Below are 23,421 nucleotides of genomic sequence, written 5' to 3' on the forward strand. Positions count from 1 at the left end.
CTCTGCAGCTATTAACATGCTTGTATAGGGACAGCTCCATGTAGGCAGCAGTCTTCAACTTCTCAGGGTTTATGGGGCTTGGAATTTTGCCAGGTTATCACTTCATGGTAGGACGTTAGCCAGAACATTTCAGGGTGAGCTAGGGTTCCAGGTTTTATTTTTACTTTAAAGGAGACCATTTTGTGGTCTGACCATACCAGAAAAGACATTACACTACAGGGTGTCCAGTACTCTCTCATATTAGTGAGGACCAAATCCAATATGTTTGCAACTCTGGTTAGTGTACTGACAATCTTGTGCAGGGAGTTTGTGTTTACAAAATCTGGAAATCTCTTTGCTTGCACATTTGGCATCATACATTAACCAGGACTAGATAGTAAAGCAATACAGCCTGTCAATAATTTTGATTGAATTAGGTAGTATAACTTAGTTTGTTAGCCAGTGAAGAGGTTTTAAACAATGAATCAAAAAGATTATATTAAAAAAAACAGAAGTCTGATATAAGCCCACATTAATAATAGTTTTATCAGTTTAGTTTCTGCTAGATCTGGGATCTGTTAAAAAATAATTGCAGAAGCTTCCTAAATACTTGTGTTGAAACGTTGAGTGCTAACTTTCTCATAGAAACTGATAAAGTACTAGTGTGTTTCACCATTGTTCAATTTATAAAACCAGCCCAGGATGAACAGTTTTGTGTGTATGAAAAGCACAAACAAACAAAAACATCATTTACTTACTTTTATATTTGCACACGGCCTATTGGAAAGCTGAATGAGCTCCAGCAACTAATTTCAACAATTTTATTCATCTCCATCCCATTACTACTACAGAAAAAAATGTCTCCACTGTTTTTAAATCTATGAGACCAGTAACATAAGTATGCAATTTGGTGTCATATAATTTTCAAGAAAACAGATATAACCTGCACTTCGGTGTACAAGTTGTCTATACCTCTCAGTTGTCCATATCTTTGCAGAATTAATAGATATTTGCTTCTTATTTTTGGTTTATTCCTCATAAAATTTGTGGTTTTCTAGCAAATCATTTAGGAATGAAGTCACTAAATGACAGATATTGAGTTTCAGACGTCATAACCTTCAGAAAAATGCATGCTAATGCAAGACTGTCTTAAGTTTATACAAGAGCAATTTTTAGTAGTGTTTGCATGTTCCCCCAATATATTTGGCCTTGTCCAGATTTCCTGCATTAAGAGGTTGAGAGGTACGTGCAAATCACTTTGTAGATTAGGAATATCCAAACCTCTCAATTGTCCCCAATTTTGGCTCAAAATGTTGCTCTCCCCTAATAATCCCTCCTCCAAAATGGCAATTTTGGAAGAAAATGTGGAGGGTTTACAATTATATAGAACTGTAATGATCAGAGTTATAGATTACTTTTATTTCAGAAATGCATGTAGATGCTCTTATTTTGTTAGCTGCTCAAGTTAACAGTGTTAATATTAAAAAGGTGTCCCTTTTTTGAAAGGTTCCCAGCTGTATTGTGTGGCAACTTTATATTTTTGCATCAGATTTTGGTCCGTTTTTCATAAAATTGTGGTTTTCTGGCAAATTAGTGGCAAGTCATTAAAGATTGAAGTTAGAAAATAATGGCAGACATTTGAGTTTCAGATTTTATACCCTTCAGAAAATTCATACTAATGCAAGATCTACTACTGTTCTATTATCTAAGTTAATAAGAGCAATATTTAAAAATTGGCCTTATTTTTGGGCCTGTGTCCCACTTCTAGTTATATGTATGGTTTTGCCCAGATTTCTTGCTCTGAAGTTGAGAGGTATGAGTGTCAGAGCCATCACTGTCAGCCAGAGACATTTCAAATTATGACATGCTTATTGCACCCCACCCCCCATTGTAGTGGCTCTGGATGTGTCCAAGGAAGGCAAGGAGCAGTTATGCAGTGTAAGTGTGCAGAGTATTCCCCCATCCAAGGTAGATCACAAATACGACTGTGGCTTTTCATCTGTCCTTGATTTTGCAGAATGTTCTGATTTTCTATCAGATTTTTATACTGTTGATTTATGCTTCTTATTATTCAGGAACTGCATGCTGTCACAGTGCCCTGTTGCTCTGTTTAAGTAGCCATGGTTTAATGAACATCAGGTAAGCTTGTCGGAGATTGTAAGATGCAAGTAAGCTTTAGTAAGCATACTGTTAAAGAATTACCAGCATTGAAAGCCTTTTTGTTGTTGCCATGCACAGAATATTTACATAACTAGATAATGTATAAGCCTTGGGTACTGAAATGCATATGACAGTATTTGTAATAAAAGGACAGGATTACAGTATTTTCAGAAGCTCATTACATTTTATTGGAGACCAGTGTTTTATAGCAGTGTCTATGTGTTAGTGCACTTGTAGTTGGGTGGCTTTAATGATATATGGTAAATAAGCATTGCTACCTTACTTAAAAGCCAAGCCCTGCAACAACTAGGTAAGCTCCACACTGAAGTCAAAACACAATAGCTCTGGTGGGTAAATGTACTCTGTAGTAATCAAAAAAGGCAAATGTTTGAAATAACTACAGCTTATGTGCAAACACAATAGGTAGTGATGAAACAATGCTCTGCTAAAAATGCTTTAATGCACTACATTGCTGAGCTGCAGATCAGTTATTATCACTGGCTACCAGGATTTCACCCACTTCAGATCAAGCACGGTGCCGTTCAATGCAACCTTCCCAGAACTAATTCAAGTTTGACCAGAATTATTTGGTGTGTGTGTGTGTGTGTGTGTGTGTGTGTGTGTGTGTGTAAGAGGGAGGTAGCATACCCCTCGGCTGTCCAGGTTTTTGCAGAATGCCCAGATTTTTGCCCCATATTCCTCCTAAAAAGGATTGAAGTTGCTAAATAATGAGACATTTCAGTTTTAGACATCATATCATTTACAAAAATGCATACTAACACAAATCCTGTTATTCTTGCAATTTTCTAAGTTAGAGATCCATATTTATAATCTGTCCCTATTTATTTTAGGCTTTGTCCAGATTTCTTGCACTAAGGTTGAGGCCTCGAGGGGTGTGGTATGTTTGTGTGTGTGAGAGAGAGAGAGAGAGAGAGAGAGAGAGAGAGAGAGAGAGAGAGAGAGAGAGAGACAGTGAAATGCCCAAGTTAGAGTTAGCAGGTGGAATTTATTTTCAAGTGCATTTTCAAGGAACTGTGAGGTTTAAGGGAAGTGAAGTTTACTGCTGCTCATGCCAAGTCTATTTACAATGTGCAACTGTTTTGTTTAGCAAATGGTATCTCTATTGTGGTATAAAGTTTTAAAGCTATGTTAGTAGCACCACAAGTAGAATACTTGCATCTTAATGTAGAGGCTTGAGGTTTTATTCCTACAGCATGTACATTTGTATGCTGCAGTCCTGAGGATGTCCTCCTTTGGATGAGATGCCTAATAACTATGAACCTGTTCAGCTTGCCATCCATTTTCTATTGCAATATACCAGCTTACCATTTTTTTAATTTAACATAGGCAATTTATTCTTTGACGGCAGCAGGCACTGAATTTGTAGATTAAACACTGAAATATACAGTTGTTTTCTAGCAACAACCTCTTCATTAGTTTCAGATATCTTTAATGCGGAATTATTCAGATTACTTTTACTTGACAGAGATTGTGTGTATTGACTGATATTGGTGGATTGTAATGAGTGGCCTTTTATGGTTGAAATGTTCTGAATTGGGCAGTTTGTCATCATTGGTTTGTATATTTTGTTTCATTGCTTACTGGGAAAATGTTCAAAACTATAAATTTAAAACACACTCAAGTGTTGCTGTATAATGCAAGGGATATAATTCAATTATATATTATAATTAATACAATCAGGTAAATCAAATAACTTTTGCATGGCCCTAACAGTGTGCAAGGAGCCTATTGCTTGAAAACAGTTCAAAGGTAAATAACCTGCCACTGGCCAGATGCATTTTCTTTGAATGTGGGTTTCAATGCTGTTTCATTGAATGTGAGTTTCAAAAGTAGAGAAGCTTTAATGCCAAGTCTGTTTTTGTTGTAAGACTATTGCTTTGTTTAGGTTTAGTAAATGTCTATCAGTGTTTGGGCGATAATGTTTGAAATAAAAGTTGTAAATTAAATCCAACTGCCTGTAATCATTGTAGAACTAAAGCATAAAACAGTATGCACACAGAGATTTGAACAGTGTCTATGGCAAATGGGGAGAAATAGCCAAGTAATGGGACTCTGGAATGGCGGTGTGGGCGGGGCTTGGGGTGGGTGGACTTGGGCGGGGCTGTGTTGGCGGGGGCGGGGAGAGCTATGTGGGTGGGGCTCTGGGTTTGCACCCCCCTGCAAAAAATCCTGCGGGCTCCCTTGATCGCAGGCTAAAAAAGGAAGTAAACTTGAATTCCTAAATACTCCTTTTTTTGCCTATGGCACTAAGTGGTCAGTTATTACACATTGCTAAGCTGTCAATAATGGCTGGGGGGATTGCCTGAGTATAGAGCTTGCTGCATTTTTTGTTTTTTCATTGCTATTTGCTTCTACTTTTCCCCATGAGCATGGATGTTTTATTATTGGTTTAATGTAGAACTGCGGCCAGAAGGTGTTTTAGGTTCCATTGATTGTTTTCATTGACTGGAAGGATTAGGGTGGATGAATAGCAGTGATCAGGGGTGTGTGCAGTCTGTTTTTGGCCTGGTTTGGTTAAGGTGTAAATGAAAATAGATTGATGGATTAATTTACTGTAGGGGAGAACCTGTTTTCATCCAATATGCAGAATGGAAAGGTTTGTTTGTTGCTACATGATAGTGTGTCTGTGATAGTTTCCTGGAAACATTTATTAACTAATATGGAAAAATAGAGAAATCCATTGTTGCATTTGCTTCTTGAATTAAGAGTTTTTGAGGCTGTGGTTTTTGAACTGCCTTGAGCCTTTTTTGGCCCGCTATATTGCATTTAGTAATTTATAAAGTGTGACAGTGTGAATGTGATTGTGGCAGCTCATTTAATGGGTCTCCTTCTGTTTGTTGAAAACACACTTTCTCGACAAACAGAAGGTCGAACCCACTTAAGCAAAAGTGCACTACATCGGAAGTGCACTTTTGCGAAAGCTGATTCACCGAAGCAAGTTACAGTGGAGTTAAGGAAATATATCCTTTCCCCCACTGTAGTTCGATCTTGGAGTTAGTATATTTAAGTAGGGGGGAGGGTGCAGGGGGGCTTGCCCCCCTGCAAAATAGTGTTTATAGTAGGGTTTTTTTTTTCGACTCGGTGAATCAGCTTTCATGAAAGTGCAATTTTGATGTAGTGCACTTTTGCGGAAGTGAGGTTTTACTTTCTTTTTCGAGATTGTGAAATTTCAATAAAGAAAAGTAGACCCCTACCAACATATGCTGAAAGTTTTTTGAAATTACTGTGAGGGTTTTAAACATCTATGATGTTCATTGTTTATTTTTGATTTTGGATTCCAGCTTTTAAAAAAAAAAGCTTATTGCTGTTTGGGTTTTACTGATGGTTGGGTAGCACCACATATTATGTAAACACTAATATTGTTTAATGTAACAATGTTATTTGATTATTTTAATAATGTTACTAGTCATAATTTTAGCATTGTTGATGCTTAGCAATGTTTTTAGTGGTCAATAAAATATGTTTTCAGGAAATTATGGCAATTTAACAGTTATTTTTTACTGGACTGTATCATTGTTTTACATTATTTAAGTAATAGTTGATGATGTAAAGTGCTTAGGTAATAAAACTGAATTTTAACTTTGAACTTGAGATTGCTTTTTACAATCTTGGCCTGAGAACTTTGGAGATTCCTGAGCAATTTGCCTGCCATATCTGTGACTTGTATGTGCAGGTACAACAGAAACAGAGCTGACAAACCACTCAGGATGGTAAAAACACTGATCAGTCTGAGAAATGGGGGGGGGGGTGAAACCAGTAGAATTATGGAAGAATCAGTACAGAGTTCTGTTCAGTGTCTCTGTAAACAACAAGAACACCAAAAAGAGCTCATAGTCCTTCAAACCTGTGCATATTTTAAAAAGTAAACAATTCAGATGAGTAGAAATGATGAACATGGGTTACAGGGCATAGTTAAAAACAGTCATAGTGTATACACTGATATATTGTTGTGAAAAGATGCAAACTAATGCATTCAGAGCAGAGAAGCCAGAGGTATAGCATAAAGCAGGAGGCAGACTTGTAAAAGTAATCATATCTGATTAGATGAAGGTGTCTGGATATTTTACAAGGCACTGAAGGTCTAATATGATTCTTGGGTTCAGCAGAAAGTGGTAAGGGATACTATCCTATGAAAATTAATGTGTTTGTTTATGAATAGTAGTTCTTTAGATGGACTCTGATACATAGCGGGTGGGTTAGAGGAAGCCAGCAAATGTGCTGTATCTGCATTAAAAGAAATCCTTCAAAATGAAAAACTAAAAACCTTAGTAGGACTAGAGGACATATAAAAGGTTCACTGTTAAATTACATGAATGGGAGAACTATTTTCAGAGAAAGCGCCTTCAGAACAAGGAGTATGCTAAGGAACTGAGTGAAGTACAAAATTAGAGATGTAAAAAGTAATTATTAATTGGTTGAGTGGTATAATAATTGAATATTCTAGCAAATGCTAGGAGTAGAAGAGTGTAGGGCTTTAATATATAAAGGGTAGATACTAGGTATTATAGACTAAATGAGAGAACTTGAGGGGCTATTCAACAAGGGCTTTTGTAGTGACAGAAAAAAAGTGATCAGACTGACTTAGCAAAGTGTTCATTAAGAAAGTAATAGTGCCCAACATGGTGGGTGATACTTAGGAAAACTAGATTGCTGAGAAGTATTCTGTAGCCCAGTGTCTTGTGCAGAGGACATCATTGTTCCTGGAAGGTCCACTATTCCTCAATTTTCCCCACACAGAAGGGCATTGCTACAGTTAGAAAATGGATTATCTTTTAACATTTTTATTTGATTTTTATCTTATTTATATTTAATTATCTTTTTATATAAAATAATTCCTCCGTATCATATTACAGTGGCTATGGGACACTGCAGAATGGCTGACAGACAGTCACATATATATTCAATCCTTTAGAAATGTGTCACCAGAGTTTAATTTTATTTTTATTTTAAGTTATGTAATACGTTGTATTGCATGGAGTATGCTGGTCACGCTTTGATATTCAGAAAAAGACAAACCAGTTAAGCTTTAAAATGGCACGCTACCTAACCTTAACAAATGTTAAGCACCCCCTGAAAAAAGTTGTTTTGGTCAGGCCTACGCTAGGCAGTTAAATCTGCCTGTACTGACCAGCAAATGACAGCGGCAGAATAAAACATTGTTTTTGCCTGCTGTCTGTTCCAGTAACATGTCCCTAAGTTCCTGTAATGAACTTAGAAACTTGCTAGAATAACAGGATTTGTGTTTTCATGTATTTTCTGATGAATATGAACTATGAAAATCTGATGACTGTCATTATTTAGTGACTTCAGTCCTCAGTGGTTTGTCCAAAAGAACACAGATTTTATTAGGGACAAACCAAAAATATGAAGCAATAATCTGGGTGTTCTGCAAAAATATGAACAGTGGAGAGGTGTGAAAGGTAAGTATAAATGTGATTACAGCATTACACTGCCTTTTTGACAGCATCAGTTAACGTTTTAGAACTTTGAAAGCCATCAAAATACTTTGCAATCCCCCCCATAACTAGTAATAATAAAGCTCCATGCACGACAAAGAATTATGAGTTGTCTCATCAAGCGATGCTTTGCTCTCAATGTGAATTTCTTAGCATCCATGTCTCGAACACATAATAAACTGGTTATTATTGGCTCACCAGTCATAATCCTCTATAATATATATATATATATATATATATATATATATATATATATATATATATATATAATGTGTGTGTGTGTGTGTGTGTGTGTGTATATATATGTGTGTGTGTGCGTGTGTGTGTGCATATTATATTTATATATATATATATATATATATATATATATATATATATGTGTGTGTGTGTATATTTTATATATATATATATATATATATATATATATATATATATATATATGCCATTAAAATCCACTTGAAGTGCTGAAAATAGAATCATAGATAATAAGTTTACTTTGGTCATATTATATCCCCAGTTCTCTGATGCACTTTTCCAAAGAAAGAGAGACAGAAGTTTTCGTCATACTAATTTTGACCAATGTCGCTCCATTTACATGGATCACAAATGAATGCATTTTAATTTACAGAGGAAATCAAAGTAGTGCAAACCACATTATAGTAAAAGGAGCAGTACACAGATTCATTCAGAAGTGTGTGTGTGTGTGTGTGTGTGTGTGTGTGTGTGTGTGTGTGTGTGTGTGTGTGTGTGTGTCTTTGTGTGTGTGTATATGAATGTTTGAATATAAATGAATATGCTTGTGCTCTAAGCAGATCTGTCTGCTTGCATAAATGGTTTGGTTTGCTCTGTTCATACTTGTAGATTAGATGTCAGATGCCATACTGCCCTGTCAATGTAAAGTTCCCTTTGTTTGGTCTTTAAGCGTTACCAGCTTTCCAATGCTCTTATTACTGGCCATTTTCTTTGTGGCAGCAGTTTGCGTAATACAGCTTTCTAATCTAAAAACATTTACCACTTTTACACTGTTCTTTTTTCTTTTCTTTTTTTAACTTTGGTTGTACATGGCAGCAGGTAAAGCTCCGTGCACTGCAAAGAATTATGACTAAGTCCTTATAATCATAACCCTGGAAGCTATGTGTTCTCAACATGAATGTCAACATTCACCTTTTGAGCTTCACTCTTAAGGTGAATTTCTTGACATTTATGTGTCAAACACATAACATCCTGGTTTTGATTGGAGAACCAATCACAACCCTCTGTACTCTCTATGCTCTGCACCATCTTGTGTGTGGGAGGGGTAGTGAGGATGAGGACTATATATCTTCTGTGCTTTTTCCATTTGGCAAAATATGTTTAAGTAATGTCAGGCAACCTATTAAACAACTGCTAAACTGACTGAAAAAAAATATTTTAAACTGGACTGGATATTATCTGTCATACCTTTCAACTGTCCAGAATTTTGCAGAGTATCCAATTTTTTTTACTTATGTTTTTGGTCTTTTCCTCATAAAAGTTCTCATTTTCTGGCAAATCTTTTGAGGACTGCAGTCAGTAAACAATGACAAACAAGTTTCAGACTTCATATCCTTCAGAAATCACATGCAAATGCAAAATATGTTATTCTAGCAACTAAGTTTATGAGCAATATTTAAAATCTGTCCCTGGTGTTGAGCCTGTGTCCCTCTTTATTTTTGGCTATGCCCATGACTAATACTTGTGCTAAGCAGTTAGGAGGTATGCCATCTTTATAAAGGTCTAATTTAAAGCATAGGGGAGGGAGGTAGGCTGCTGGCAAGAATGAAAATGGCAGCTAATTTACTTCTGGTGACTCACAGCACTTTATTTCATGCTGTGATTAGCTAGAATTGGTATTTTGTGTGCTTACATTATGTATTAATAACACCCCAGAATGTTTAGCATTCAGTTGTGCTTATATATTATTTTTATCCATAAATACTGTTAATTTCTATGATTTATAATGGAAAATGAACCAGTAATGCATTTTCAGAAATCACAATTCAGTACACAAACCTTTACCATTTTAAGGGAAGTTGACACAATAATCCACATTTTCCACTAATCGTCCAAGTGACATTTCTAATCAGGATGACTGTATTCACAATTTAACTAATGTGTGAATAACTGCAATGTTTTTCTAGTAAAAGTATTTTAGCATTGAAAAACTATTCTAATAAAGTATCCATGAAATATTTTTAAGGGATGAAATGAATATCAATAACCATCAAACAGCATATGCATAAGAATTTCTTAGCCAGGTATCTCCTATCGTGGATATATTTTGTCACATTAAATATTTAAAGTGGCTTTTCTTATTAAATGTTTTTCTTCAAATGTACTGTGTTTAATGGCAAGGTAATATAAATAGCTTCCAGAACATTACATTTTGGAAATGATTAGTATTTTCCTGTTCTTTTGTGTAAGATTATTATTTCAGCATATCATTTTTTAAAGGTGAGATCTGAAAAAGACAAGTTTACAGTCTGCCTGGATGTAAAACACTTTTCACCTGATGAGCTAAGTGTAAAAGTCATCGACAATTACGTTGAAATCCGTGGCAAACACAGTGAGAGACAGGTAGGTTTAACTTCTAGCCAATGAACTGATTAATGTGCATAAAATACATGTATAAATTAACTTATGCAATATTGTCCTCTAACTTAGGTAGCTTTGCATATTGATAACCGGGCTGCTTTTATATGTGTTATCATGCCTGACATGATTGATTCCGCTTGAAAAAAAAAGTGAAAAAAAAGACTGTTATTATTTCGTCAGAAAATCAGGCTCCTTTTGCTGGTATTTGTGTGGTTAAAATGTTTTGGGAGTATGTGACTGATTTACTTTTTTAATAGTTCATTTGGCAGATTTTGGTTGATGAGAATTATAGACAGAAATAACTTTTGATGAAATGTACTCACATGAAATGCAGTATTAAAAAGTAACACAAAGAAATGACACAAAGTCTTTTCAGAGGAAAAGTTGAAAATTAGAAGCCATAATTGTTGTTAAAGTCATCTTATGCTGACAGTCTAGTGTAATTTCAGTCCCAACTGTATTCAGGACTTGATGAAAAAATCATCATTCTAGCAAATATTTGTCTAAATATTTCTAATGAAAAGTAAAATGAACATAGCACATTCCTTCATGTTACTGTCTGCCTCTCTGGTTAAGCAACTGCTGTCTCTCCAGAAGAATATATTTGAAACCAACAGGAGGATTCTGATTATCCCATTTCAGATGTACTGATTTATTCATCTGTACATAGCTAATTTGTTTAACTGCTCCAGAGATGTTCCTTTTGGACACAACAGTTACTGTTTAGCCAGATGATTGGGTGAAATCACTGTAGAATAAATACAGGAGACATTGTTTACAACAACTGCAAACTGACAATATATGAACTTAGAATGATTCCCTTTACAGAAGTATAAAGGTGGGACATGAGAGAGCTACTGGTGAAAACAGTAAGGTAAGAGAAGTAACAGTTTTGGTATGCTAGTTACCTGGAGTTTAAGTGAAATACACAAATACAATGTTTGTGTAAGTCTAGCCTCATAAAGTACTATATGCAGCAAAGGTCAGTATATACTGTAGATTATCAGAAAATGCTGGGAACAAATCATTGCCATCTGCCATGTGCTAAGTGGAGGTTTTAGCAGAAACAACACCACAATATTTGTTCACGAGCAGCAACAATTAATAAATCCAAATTCTTTGCATTGTGAATAAAGCATTACGAGCTATAATAGCAGTAGTAGTGAAAGAAATAAGAAAAGGAAAGAATGAATATTTATTTATTTGTTTACTTATTTATGTATGTATTTATTTATTTATTTCATTTTGATGACTGGGGTGGTCCACTGGGCCTAAAAATAGGCCATTTTCAGTGGAGGCCCGGGTATAACTCTGGACATTAAAGAAGACAGAAAGACAGATGCCCTGGATAAGACGGAAGGAAAGTGTCAGAATTGGAGAGTAACATAACAAGTGAAACTCAATATTAAATTATGTTTAGCTCAAAGAAACTAAGATTATACAGACTGAGAGACATAGGTGGCAACATCTGAAACTTTTTGTTTGCTTACTACAAGTTCCTTTGTAAATATTCATTTGTTTTAATGCTAACTTGAATTAGAAGTTGGTTATGATATATGTACTATTAAAAACAAACCATCTTTGAAGAAATTTTCTGTAACTGTCAATAATGGGTCAGATACTAGTGTTTTCAATAAGAGTTTTGCAAAACAACGGTCAGTCATGGATAACCACTGATGAAAAAATGCACTCACTCATTGAAGGGTAGTTGATACATAGTGAACCATTTTGATTAATAAACTGAAGGACTTTCAAACTGTCAAAAAATAATAAACTGCTTTACTTATATCTGTATAAGACTGAAATAGCATCTAAATGTAATTACCAGAGGCTTAAAAAAACAAAAACAAATTGAGGTGTAAATCATTTTTTTGCCATCATTAACATGGCATTGTCAACATTTTGACTCAGTGAGAAACTGTGCTTTAAAGTGAATCATTTTGAATTATTTGTTAGTGATTTTGTTTGTATTTTCTGTATAGTTTTGCACTGTATGAATATATAGTCCTATAGTAAACATGTTTAACTAGAAGAGGTCATATCCCACATCCCAAAGACATGCTGTAGGTGGATTGAACACTCCAAATTGGCCCTAGGTGTGAGAGTGTGTGTGTGTGTGTGTGTGTGTGTGTGTGTGTGTGTGTGTGTGTGTGTGTGTGTGAGTGCGTGTGTGCGTGTCTGCGTCTGTGCGTGTGTGTGTGTGCGTGTGTGTGTGTGTGTGTGTGTGTGTGTGTGTGTGTGTGTGTGTGTGTGTGTGTGTGTGTGTGTGTGTGTGTGTGTGTGTGTGTGTGCCTTTCATGGAAGGTTGGGCGCCGGGCTGGCAACTCAATATCGTAAAACTTCACTGCCAATCATGAGCTGACAGGTGATCTGCTGTGGTGACCCCTAACCGGGAAAAAGCCGAAAGAAGAAGATATTTGTAACTATGGTTGAGGATTTTTTGTTCTGACATAACTTATGATTTCTTTTCTGTTACACCTCCAGAGTTTTATTTGTATAAACTGCATTCTACAGATAAGATTAACTTAAACAGTGGTAGCTAAATTTTGATTTTTCATATTTGCAAGCTAGAGCTACTGTGACTTAATAACCTGGAAAGTGAACATGTGGTGATCAACTGTTGATTTGTCAATATGCAACAATATGCAATTCATCAACAGCCACAGGATCAAAAGGTGTGTGTATGGAGGGGGGGGGGGGGGTGGTGGTGGTGGTCAGTAAACTGAAAAAAAAAAACAGAAAAAAAATGCAAAGAAAAAGATTTTCCTCCTTCATGTTGGGGACTTTGCCTTGTATTTCTGAACTTTTGTATTCTGACTCTGATGTCATTAGATGTCAGAGAAAGTGAACTTCCTGACTGCTGCAAGATTCATAAAAAAAAAACATTATTTTTAACATGAGAAATCATGTTTGTTTTCTCAAACAAGTATTGCTACTGATACTTTTATTCAATATACTATGACACTCTTTATAGAAATCAATGTTTTTTTTCCATTCTGAATATTAAGAGATTATTTTGCTGCAAGAATAAAGGATTTAGTATTAGTTTTTCAAGAACAGTGTCGGGATCTGCTGGTCAAGTCTGGTTACAAATCTGTCCATAACTTCAGTATTGTGTCTAAATTTATCTTATGTGGTTAAGTAAGACTAAACAAAACATGATTTCATCAAAATGCGTGATAAAGTGAATTTTTCTGCATTGTAGACAGTGAATGCGTCTGCACTGTAGACACAATTAGAATAGTCTGGTATATTGGGTTCATGCAGAATGGTTTTCGTACACCAGTACAGCATGGTGCACCCCAGAAAATGTGACCCATAATGTTCTCTTCTGAGACATGGAAGAAAATACTCCTTCTCAGTCTCCCTGTTTAATGAAACCACGGGTCACTTACATGTTAACTGATCCCCTTAGAAAGGATGGTGGCCTTACACTTGTAGAAACTAAGATGATTTGTAATTTTCCTGTTATTGCCATGAGTTCAGATATTCTTCAAGGCCTGACTGTTTCAGTGAAAATGTTGACTTATAAGGGTAAAACCTAAAGTGGTAGAAATGCATACTGGGCTTTTTACATTCAAATATCTTCTTCTTCTTCTTTCGGCGTTTCCTGGTTAGGGGTCACTACAGCGGATCACCTGTCCGCTCATGATTGGAAGTGGAGTTTTACAGTGTTGAGTTGCCAGCCCAGTGCCCAGCCTTCTACAGAAGGTGCGCGCACGCACACACACACACACACACACACACACACACACGCACACACACACACACACACACACACACACACACACACACACACACACACACACACGCATATCTAACGTCTGTTTTTTTTTTTTTTTTTTTGGCGATATCCATTGCTTCAGTGAACATTTTTGTCTGACCTGAGCACTGAATAGAGTACTTGGATGGATGTGGGATAACTGAACCTTGCCCATGTTTGACTTTTGACTTGATTCTAGATATAGATCCTTGAACATAAAAATGTCATATGCAGTCAGCAGAATGGGACAGACCAAAACCATATTTTCGTTGACTGACTTGGTGATCCTAGTAGGGTAATTCAGTAAGACAAAGAGCTAAAAGCTTACTGGCATTAACAGATAGAGAACTTTGAAAGTTAATTCTGCCTCAGAGCAAACATAGACATTAGGAGAAAATGGTTTCATAGACAAATACATTGCTATTAAACAAGAACCATTGCACATTTAAGAAAGTAAGACTATTTTATTTTTTTCTAGAATTTTCCTCCAACCATGGTATCCCTTTTTAATCTCATTACCTTTTTTTGGCTGCAACGTTTGGCAGCTGTTTCATATGTTCTCCAAACTTGCTGTTAAGAAATGAGTACATTTTTTTCTGAATTATATAGCATAGTAACATAGTCCTGTAACACTTCTTTCCTCTAAAAACAGTTGACTCCTTTACCCTACTTCTTCTTTTAAGGTTCATAGGTAGTTACTAGGCATTCAGTCCAAGAAAGCATTGGAAAACTTAGTCCAGTTTCTCAAACTGCCCTAAAGGACTGCTTGGTTAAGTGACTTGCTCAAGGTCACACAGTAGGCAAAGGAAGGCTAAGGAAATCAAACCCTGTTCCTGTACCAAGAAGCAGCGTATTATCAGCTCATCGCCTTAATTCTCTGTGCTAACTGCCAGACTATATTATTGCATTTTCCCTTATCTTTATTTTTTTCACCTATTAAACACATTTTAATTGCTCAACCTGTTCTTATGTTATCTTGGGATACAGCTAGTTTACCATTATATTACTTGGTTCTATGATTTCTAGCCTATCATTTTCTTTCCATATATAAAACATGATATACCAGACATTTCAAGGTCAGATAACTGCTAGTGAACTCCCTATCTGGGATTCAAAATGTACAAGGACAGCAATTTCCATTTTTTATGTGAAAAATGCCAGTAAATCCCAAAATTGGACTGTCTGAGAATTGAAAAATAAACCCCCAGGATTTTCATGGAATTTGGCATTTTTGGTGAGAGATATATTTCTGCTCATATTTATTATTTATAATATTGTCAGCATCCATTACTGAGTGTTCTGTGCCTAGAATCTGTTTTAATTTTCAAAATATCTTGCTGTACAAGAAAATAAAAATGAAATCACAGTAATGATTGCAAATTACATTTAAAATCACAAGTATATTGCACAGATTTCTTCTCATGAAAATGGAATTTCTTTTTTTGAAAAATGAATATCGGTGTTCCTGAAAATATGAGAAGAGGGGAATTTAATTTTCTAGTTTTACTCTGGTATCAAAATAAATAAGTAGACAGAACAGTGCATAATTAAAAACAATAAATAAGGCCCAAGAAAGTAGCATTTTTCTTGCAATTTTTGAATAAAGAAACACATACAAAGATCTCTTTTGGAAACCATGGATTTCTTCTTGTACAACTACTTATAATAAGAAACAATTTAAAATCCAAGTTTCTGGCATCAGCATCACTTATTAAATCTGAAACCTATGAGAAACATGCCAAAGCTGATTCATACTTTCAAAAAGAGTAGATTTAAGAGAATATATTATAGATATAAAAAGACAACAGGCAAGAAACAGAAAAGTGACAAAAGGCACATATGTGATCCATATAGTTTATATGTGCATCCTTCATGTGTTGGAGGAACATAAAGAATCAGAAAACACATCTACAAAGGAAGACAGTATCTCTGTTGACGTATAGGTACCGAAATCCTACAGTGAAAGAAGAACATTCAGAGAGTATGAAGCTAATGAGAAAGCGCATGCTAAAGCAAGTTAACGGTTGCAAGGACAATACGCAAGTAATGCAGGCAGCAGAAAAGAACCTAAGAAATACAAGTCCATTCCAGCAAATACCAAATGTGTGATTGTTGCAAGATGCCTTCTCCACTAACAACAGACTAGCCTTAATAATATAATGTGCTGGTAATATTTGTTCCTGTTGTGATTACAATTACATAGTTTCATGTTTAATGTATTTAATGAAAGAAATGAGTGAAATGGTGCCAGTATATTGTACTGCAATACAATAATGCCTAATGGGATTCTCTTACCGTATAGATATCAGCAATTTCCTCATAGCACATATGCTCCTTATATACACCATACCAGCATTATACCCCGGCAAAACCTGACAGGCATTTGGGTGACCACAAAGAAATATGAACAGCCATAACAGTGGAAGATGGCTGGGTTTGAGGAAATAAGAAGGTGACATGACAGTTTCAATACTAATATATGCTTACAGTTTACCAGTTATGAACTTTTGAATGACAGAGAATTCTTTTCTTTCTTTTTTTTTTAATTACTTGTTGGTAGCATAATGTGAAGCAAATGTTCATAAGCTTATTTAGGAGAATGAAAAAAATGTAAGTATTTTCTGGGCAAAAATACTGAGAACCACATAATGAGGCAATATTTGGAAAGCTGATGAATTTTCATAATCTTTAGTATCTGTAATTATACCTCATAAAGAGAAAGAATGTTAACTATGACAAAATCTGATGTTCTGACTTAATTTCTGACTGCCGGATAGAAATGTTCCAAAGACAAGGGGTTTGGTAGCACGTTGTTTTCTCCTCACTGCTGCTTGACTTTCTGCTGCTGGATACCTTTATGATTCCATGTAATCACTCCTGTTGTCAGTATGTGTTGCAGTTCCTAGATCACGATTGTTTGATGAAGTACACACAGAATTTTTAGGACTGATATGAGGCTACATATGGGGGGGTTCAAGTGCATAGGGATGCTGACCGTAAATGTGTAAGGTTTTCCTCGTGTCTCTAGGAGCGCTAGCCTCACAGCCATCAAAGTGGTCTTATTTATACAGTACAAGCCTCCTCAGTGAACCTGAAGATAGCCAGTCCCAGACAAGTCCAGCTGTTTTGACAAAGGTGGCTGCCCAGAACACAGCAGCACCTAATGTGGTTGTTAAATAACCAGATAAGCTGATTTTAGGATTAGGGTTTCCAAAACCATGAACGTCTGTCCTGGCAGTGCACCATTGGACCAGTACTCCTATCAAATTTGTTTTCACAAATCAATTTACTGTTTATATTAATGGACTATATGTAAATATTCATGCAAAATGACACCATTAAATTATTGTTTCAGTTTTTATTTATTATGATTCTAAATGTGCAGTAGGAATATAGTATGCAATACAAACGGTCTAGCCATTACCACTGAAAAATATAATCTGTTTTAAAGTTATGTGAGTTATCACGCTAAGGATTTCAATGGATACAGTTCATATAGAACTTAGAGATAATGTACCCTGATCTTAGTCTCACTGTGTTTGCATTTGTATATTCTTACTGCTAATGTTTTTTATATTTTATTTATTTATTTTGATGTTGTGAACAGGAATGCCTGGTTTCTGGAAAATGTAATGCATAAACTAGAAATACTGTCTTCCTTCACTAGCAAGCAAAAGAGCAAGAAGTCATAATTATGTCCCTTTTAAGTACAGTTTTAATAAATAACTGGCTTACATTGGAATATACAGGCCACTGAGTCAGCAATGAATGGTAACACTGGATATAGACTGTGCTATGTGTACGCAGCTGTAGCAATGCGTTTTCTATGAAACTCAGATGGGGGAATCAGATAACTATAGACTTTATCATACAGCAGTCTTATCCTGAAGTTTAGAAACAATATGACTTAAAGCTGGTCTTAGAACAGACCTTCCTGAATTGCTATTAAAAATCTTCTAAATTTAATTCTAAACTGTAAATTTTTCCCTTGTCCCCATTAGGATGAACATGGTTATGTTTCCCGCTCTTTCCACCGCAGATATCGTCTAGCTCCCAATGTGGATCCCTCAACATTCACTTGTTGTGTGTCTCCTGATGGCATGCTAACTCTCTGTGCCCAGAAATCACAATCAACCACAGACTTCAGCCGTGGTGAGAAAACCATCCCCGTTATCCATGAAGAGAAGACCTCATCTCCATCTTCATAGAATAAAGGTGGAAGAGACAGATGTAGATGGCAACGCATGTCAGGCTCTTCCATCTTGGCCACTAAATAGATATCAGTGATTATATAGTTGCTTTAGTTGTCCTTATAGGCTGGGAGAGCAACGGATGAATTGTGAAGCTTTTATCTGAAAGCATGTTAGGAAGAATATGAAACGTAAATATGTTTTAAAAACTTCTTTTATGAATGGTCTGTCAGTTTTATACTTTAAGAGTTGTGATCAAAAGTTTGTAAATGGTGACAACATTTTAACTATTTTGGACTGGCTGAACCAAAAACTACCAAAAACCCAAGTCTTGAGTACTGGAAAAAAAATCAAAAGAAAATCACAATTTTTTCAAAAGAAGTAGATTTTATTTTGATTTATTCAACTGCTTATATGTTTCCTTTTGATTTTTTTGCTCCCTCATGACTGTGTTTTTCGGTGATTTTGGTGGTATATAGTTATACCAAGAAGTGTCTTCAAGAGTTTCTTCTGGCTATTTTGGACTGGAACTCGTGGGCCAGTTGCAAGGACTGTGGCCGAAGTCTATTACAGAGCTCAGAAAGGAAAATAAAACTTCAAGTGAAAGCACTTTGAAGTTAATTTTCTTATACTATTTTGAACAAATAACTTTTTTAACAATATGTTAGACTGAGGCTGTCAGTTTTATATTTGCTGTTATAGAGCCATCTTGCATTTGCAAAAAAAACAAATGTTGATGAACCATGCCTTTTCAAATTTCTGATTGAATAATCCTTAGATATTGGTTAATGTGTTCAGCTGCACATCTCCAGAGAGCTCATCCCAGCCTGTATGTAACAAACATGCGTTCTTGAACTTGCTGTTATAACCCTTTGTAGTTTCACTTTACCACTGATATCTGACATGTGATTGGACAAATCATTAATGGCCAATAAAGAACACGTGAAGAAAGCCAAATGTCTGCATTGTTTATCACTGAAAACTGTGTTTTGTAGTTATTTGTAGACAATTGTTTGGCAGAGAGGTTTGGTTTGCAATCTGTGTACAAATGGAGACAAAAACATATGGAATATACCTTCTGTTGTACTATTGTATACTCAAACACTAGTCAGAGATGGAAAGAAGGAAGTAAAAAGAGACAGAGAGACAGTGAAATCATATAAGATTGCTTAGGTGTTGGAGATTCACTAAAATGAAGGCTTATCTTGCCAAATCAAACTTCTCATATTATGCCATTTGGAACCTTTACCTTTTCCAGTGATCATTAAAAACAATAAAATGAGTTACTCGTTTATACAGCGGGAAATGAAAACAAAGGAAGATTAAGTTCTCAAAGCTCTTGGGTTTCTAATACCATGACAGGAATGGACCCCGCTTCTAAGTCAAAGTATAATTAAAATTTGTGAAATTAATATTGTTTCAATCCTTGATATTAGCCAAAAGTGCTGTTTGATGCATCCACACTGTGCCCAGAACTGACTCCTTCTGCAATTCATATGGAGTTACATGTATCAGTAGCATATCTAAATAGGAATGTATTGTCTTATAAGACCCGTTGCTCTTACTACTATTGCAACTGTCTGGGTATCCTTCTTCCACATTGCCCTTGTTTCTGCCTACAAATCCTGGCATTTTATAACTTTGCATCTCTGTACATAAGACAGTGTAATCACTGGGTATAGCAATTTCAGTGACCAATGCTACTTTTGTCTTCTTTTCATTGACAACTATATCTGGTTTTCTCGCCTCTATTTTTTGAACTGTTGGTAATGGGTGATCCCATGTGATATAAACTTCATTATTCTCTATAATACTTTGTGGCTAATGTTTCCAGTGCTTCTCAGATACTTCCATATTGTAATATTTGCACAATCCCCAATGCAACAGTCTTGCAACATTATTATGCCTTTCAGTATACAGGCCCTCTGCCATTAGTGTATCACACCCAGCAACAGGATGTGTGACTGTTTCCAGTTCTGTTTTACAAAACCTGCATTTGTCTCTTTCTATCACATGTTCAATGGACTTTACAAACCAATGTACATGTAGTCCACTATAGTGGGACGCCAATAGTAACCTTTCATCTTTTGGTTAAATTCACCTCCCCTTAACCATTCCTGTGTCAGATCCTGATCAACATGAGGTTGTTCCAGGAGTTTCTGCACTTGCAAATACATTTATGCCTTTTCCATGTTTCTTGCTTTCTCATCTGATCCTTGTCATTCTATGCTTTTGTTTGTTTTTTGGCACATTCACTTCCTACCTGATTTTTGTTTACTTCTGGTTTGATTTCTATTCCTGCTTGACTATGACTATATGCTACTGCTAAACTAAGCAGGGTAGTCATCTTAAACTTGTTCTCTTCATGTTTTAAAACTTTCACTATGTTTGAATATGTTGAGGTCAGCAGATATGTATCCAGTCCTATAACTGCAGATCTATACATTTAATCAGTTTCAAGAGGCCCATACCTACTTCCAAATGAGGAATATATATACTCTTGGTATACAATGACTTTTATATATCATTTGATAAGCATGAAGCATTGTTCTTGTTTCCCTGTTCAACTCATCTAATACCTTTTGGGTTCAGTCAGTCACCCCAAAACTATAAGTCAGAACAGGAAGAGCAAATTGCTTTATAGTCTGGACTTTGTTCCCAGATGTCAGTGCTGTTTTCAATATTAATTTTAGTTTTCTAAAATATTTCTCACTGAGTTTTATCTGTACTTGTTCAGGTTTTATTGTTGATCCTTCATTAATTCTCAGATATTTATACACTTCCTCCTGCTCAAGTTCCTTTATATTGCATTCCTGTCCCAGACTGATATTTTCTTAGTGCTGCAGCTTTCCTGTTTTAAATGTTGCCTTTGCACATTTATGAAGACCAAATGACATTCTCATATTATCTCTTAAAGTTTTGACCATTTCAATTTGTGCTTTCAACTCCTCTTCTGATGAACTATACAGTTTTAAATCATACACAGAAAGAAGATGAGAAGTCTTTACACTTTGTCATTTTCTTGGAGCCAGATTGTAACCATAACCTAATCTGTTAAGCAGACAGCTTAATGGGTTAAGGGCAAGACAAAAGAGCAGCGGTGACAACAGGTGCTAATGTTCCACTGAGTATTTAAACTACCTTGCCCAACGGAGTTCCATTTTACTATTATTGTCCTCTGACAATACTGTAAAACCATACTGTGTGTAATGTACAAAGTTTTACGGTTCATTGCATTATTTTCTGCTTTACTTTCTTCACTGTATTGTTATTTTGGAAGAAAATCCTTGTTTTCTATTGTAAAGATTACTAAAGACTATTACTGGTTAGAAATCCTGTGTGGATAAATTGATGATCGATGGCACCTGTCAAGAAGCTGCCATTGTTGGTTACAAACACACCAAGTATGTCAGGGCAACATCAGAAGGCAGTTGTTTAAGGCAATGTATTAGATACCCCTTATCTTTTATAACCTCAATCCCCTTCTACACAACAAACCTTTCTACCACTGCTCCTCACTGACAAAAGACAAAGGCCAAAAACTTTCAAGTGTAGCATCATTATTAGCTGGCTATGTTTCTGGTTGATTTAACTTGTCAAGTGCCATTTTCACTCACTGGCATTATACTGCAAGACTACTAAGTTTTTCAATTGAATTGTACAGGTTATAGGTCACATTAAAGGTGGGAAAAGTTTTGAAATGATTTATTGTGGTCTAATTTTTTATATCTCAAAAACCTGGCATTTTAACAGGGGTGTGTAAACTTTTTATATCCACTGTGTGTGTGTGTATATATATATATATATATATATATATATATATATATATATATATTTATGGTTCCTATTAAATGAACAAACTTTTCAAAGTTCGAATGTCATATGGTCAACACCATATAATCAAACTTTGAAAAGTTCAAAGGTTAGACGTAACGGCGCCGTACGGTGCAGAATGGGAAAATTTCCCTTTTCTGCATTGAAGTGTGATCTTGGAGTTGGTATATTTAAGTAGGGGGTGTGTGGGGGGTGCTGGGGGGCTTGCCCCCCTGCTCGGAGCATTATGGTAAGTTTTATTTATTTATTTTTTATGTTTTATTATATATTCGAAGTTTCAAACTTCGGTCATATCTTGTCGAACATATGGGATTTGAAGTTTTGAAACTTTGAATATATAATATAGACCCTATAACCCTATATACATATATATATATATATATATATATATATATATATATATATACACACACACATGGGTTCCGTACTAATCCCAACGCAGTTTTTCCCGAATCACTGATGGTCGAGCATACTTATGTGAAAATGTTGTTCACCGAAGCAGCATTTTCGCGTAAGTATGCCTGTTGTGGAGACCATACTACGGTGTGGATAAGGGAAGATTCCCTTTTCCCCACTGTAGTGCGGTCTTGGAGTGAGAATATTAAAGTAGGGTGTGTGTGGGGGGCGCAGGGGGGCAGCCCCCCTGCATAAACACTTTTTTCTTTTTTTCTTTTTCTTTTTTTTTTGACACATTTTACGAAAGTGCTTTTTTGGTAAAAGCGCTTTCGTTAAAATGTGTTTGGTGATGTTGGGTTCTACTATTGTAGCTTCGTGCAATAGTCCTAGACCCATATATATATATATATATATATATATATATATATATATATATATATATATATATATATATATATATATATATATATATATATATATATATATATATATATATATATATATATATGTATATATATATATATATAGTTATATATGCACATTGTGTTGAACATCTTTTTTTTTTTTTTTTAAAGTGTGCTAGGTGTGTCTAAGTTGTTGATTGCAATTTATTAAATGCACAGTTTACTGAAGGTAGGATATGACAACATGCAGAATTGGATGGTGTAAGGTAAATTAGGTTTTCATTTCTTAATGCAAAACCTTTGGATGTTTCAGCATTTGTGTGTGTGTGTGTGTGTGTGTGTGTGTGTGTGTATGTGTGTGTGTGTGTGTGTGTGTGTGTGTGTGTGTGTGTGTGTGTGTCTGTGTGTGCACATGTGTATGTGTGTATGTGCATGCTTGTGCACATGCATGAAAGTTTGTACATTAGGGTCAGAGTAAGGGCTGTGTAATGGATAGAAGCAATGTAGTGCATGTAGTGTACGTCTGAGATGTTTGAATTGTGGTAGTATTACGGAAAGGGTTTTCTTAAGGTGAGCTGTTGGGATAGTGGCAGAGAAAAGGTTAG

General features: G+C 35.5%; 1 protein-coding gene across 1 annotated transcript in view; it reads left to right on the forward strand.

Annotated features, from left to right (window-relative positions):
* Nucleotides 1-18,327, forward strand: part of CRYAA (crystallin alpha A) — a 30,820-nt gene extending 12,493 nt beyond the window's left edge. The window contains exons 2-3 of the mRNA XM_044072242.1: nt 10,089-10,211; nt 17,994-18,327. Of these exons, the coding sequence (XP_043928177.1) occupies nt 10,089-10,211; nt 17,994-18,200 (330 nt within the window). The 3' untranslated portion in view covers nt 18,201-18,327. The remainder of the gene's footprint in view (nt 1-10,088; nt 10,212-17,993) is intronic.
* The last annotated feature ends 5,094 nt before the right edge of the window (nt 18,328-23,421 follow it).

This window comes from Protopterus annectens, chromosome 5.part0 (genome assembly GCF_019279795.1).
Source record: "Protopterus annectens isolate FY-2018-M chromosome 5.part0, PAN1.0, whole genome shotgun sequence".
Classification (NCBI taxonomy): domain Eukaryota; kingdom Metazoa; phylum Chordata; order Ceratodontiformes; family Protopteridae; genus Protopterus; species Protopterus annectens.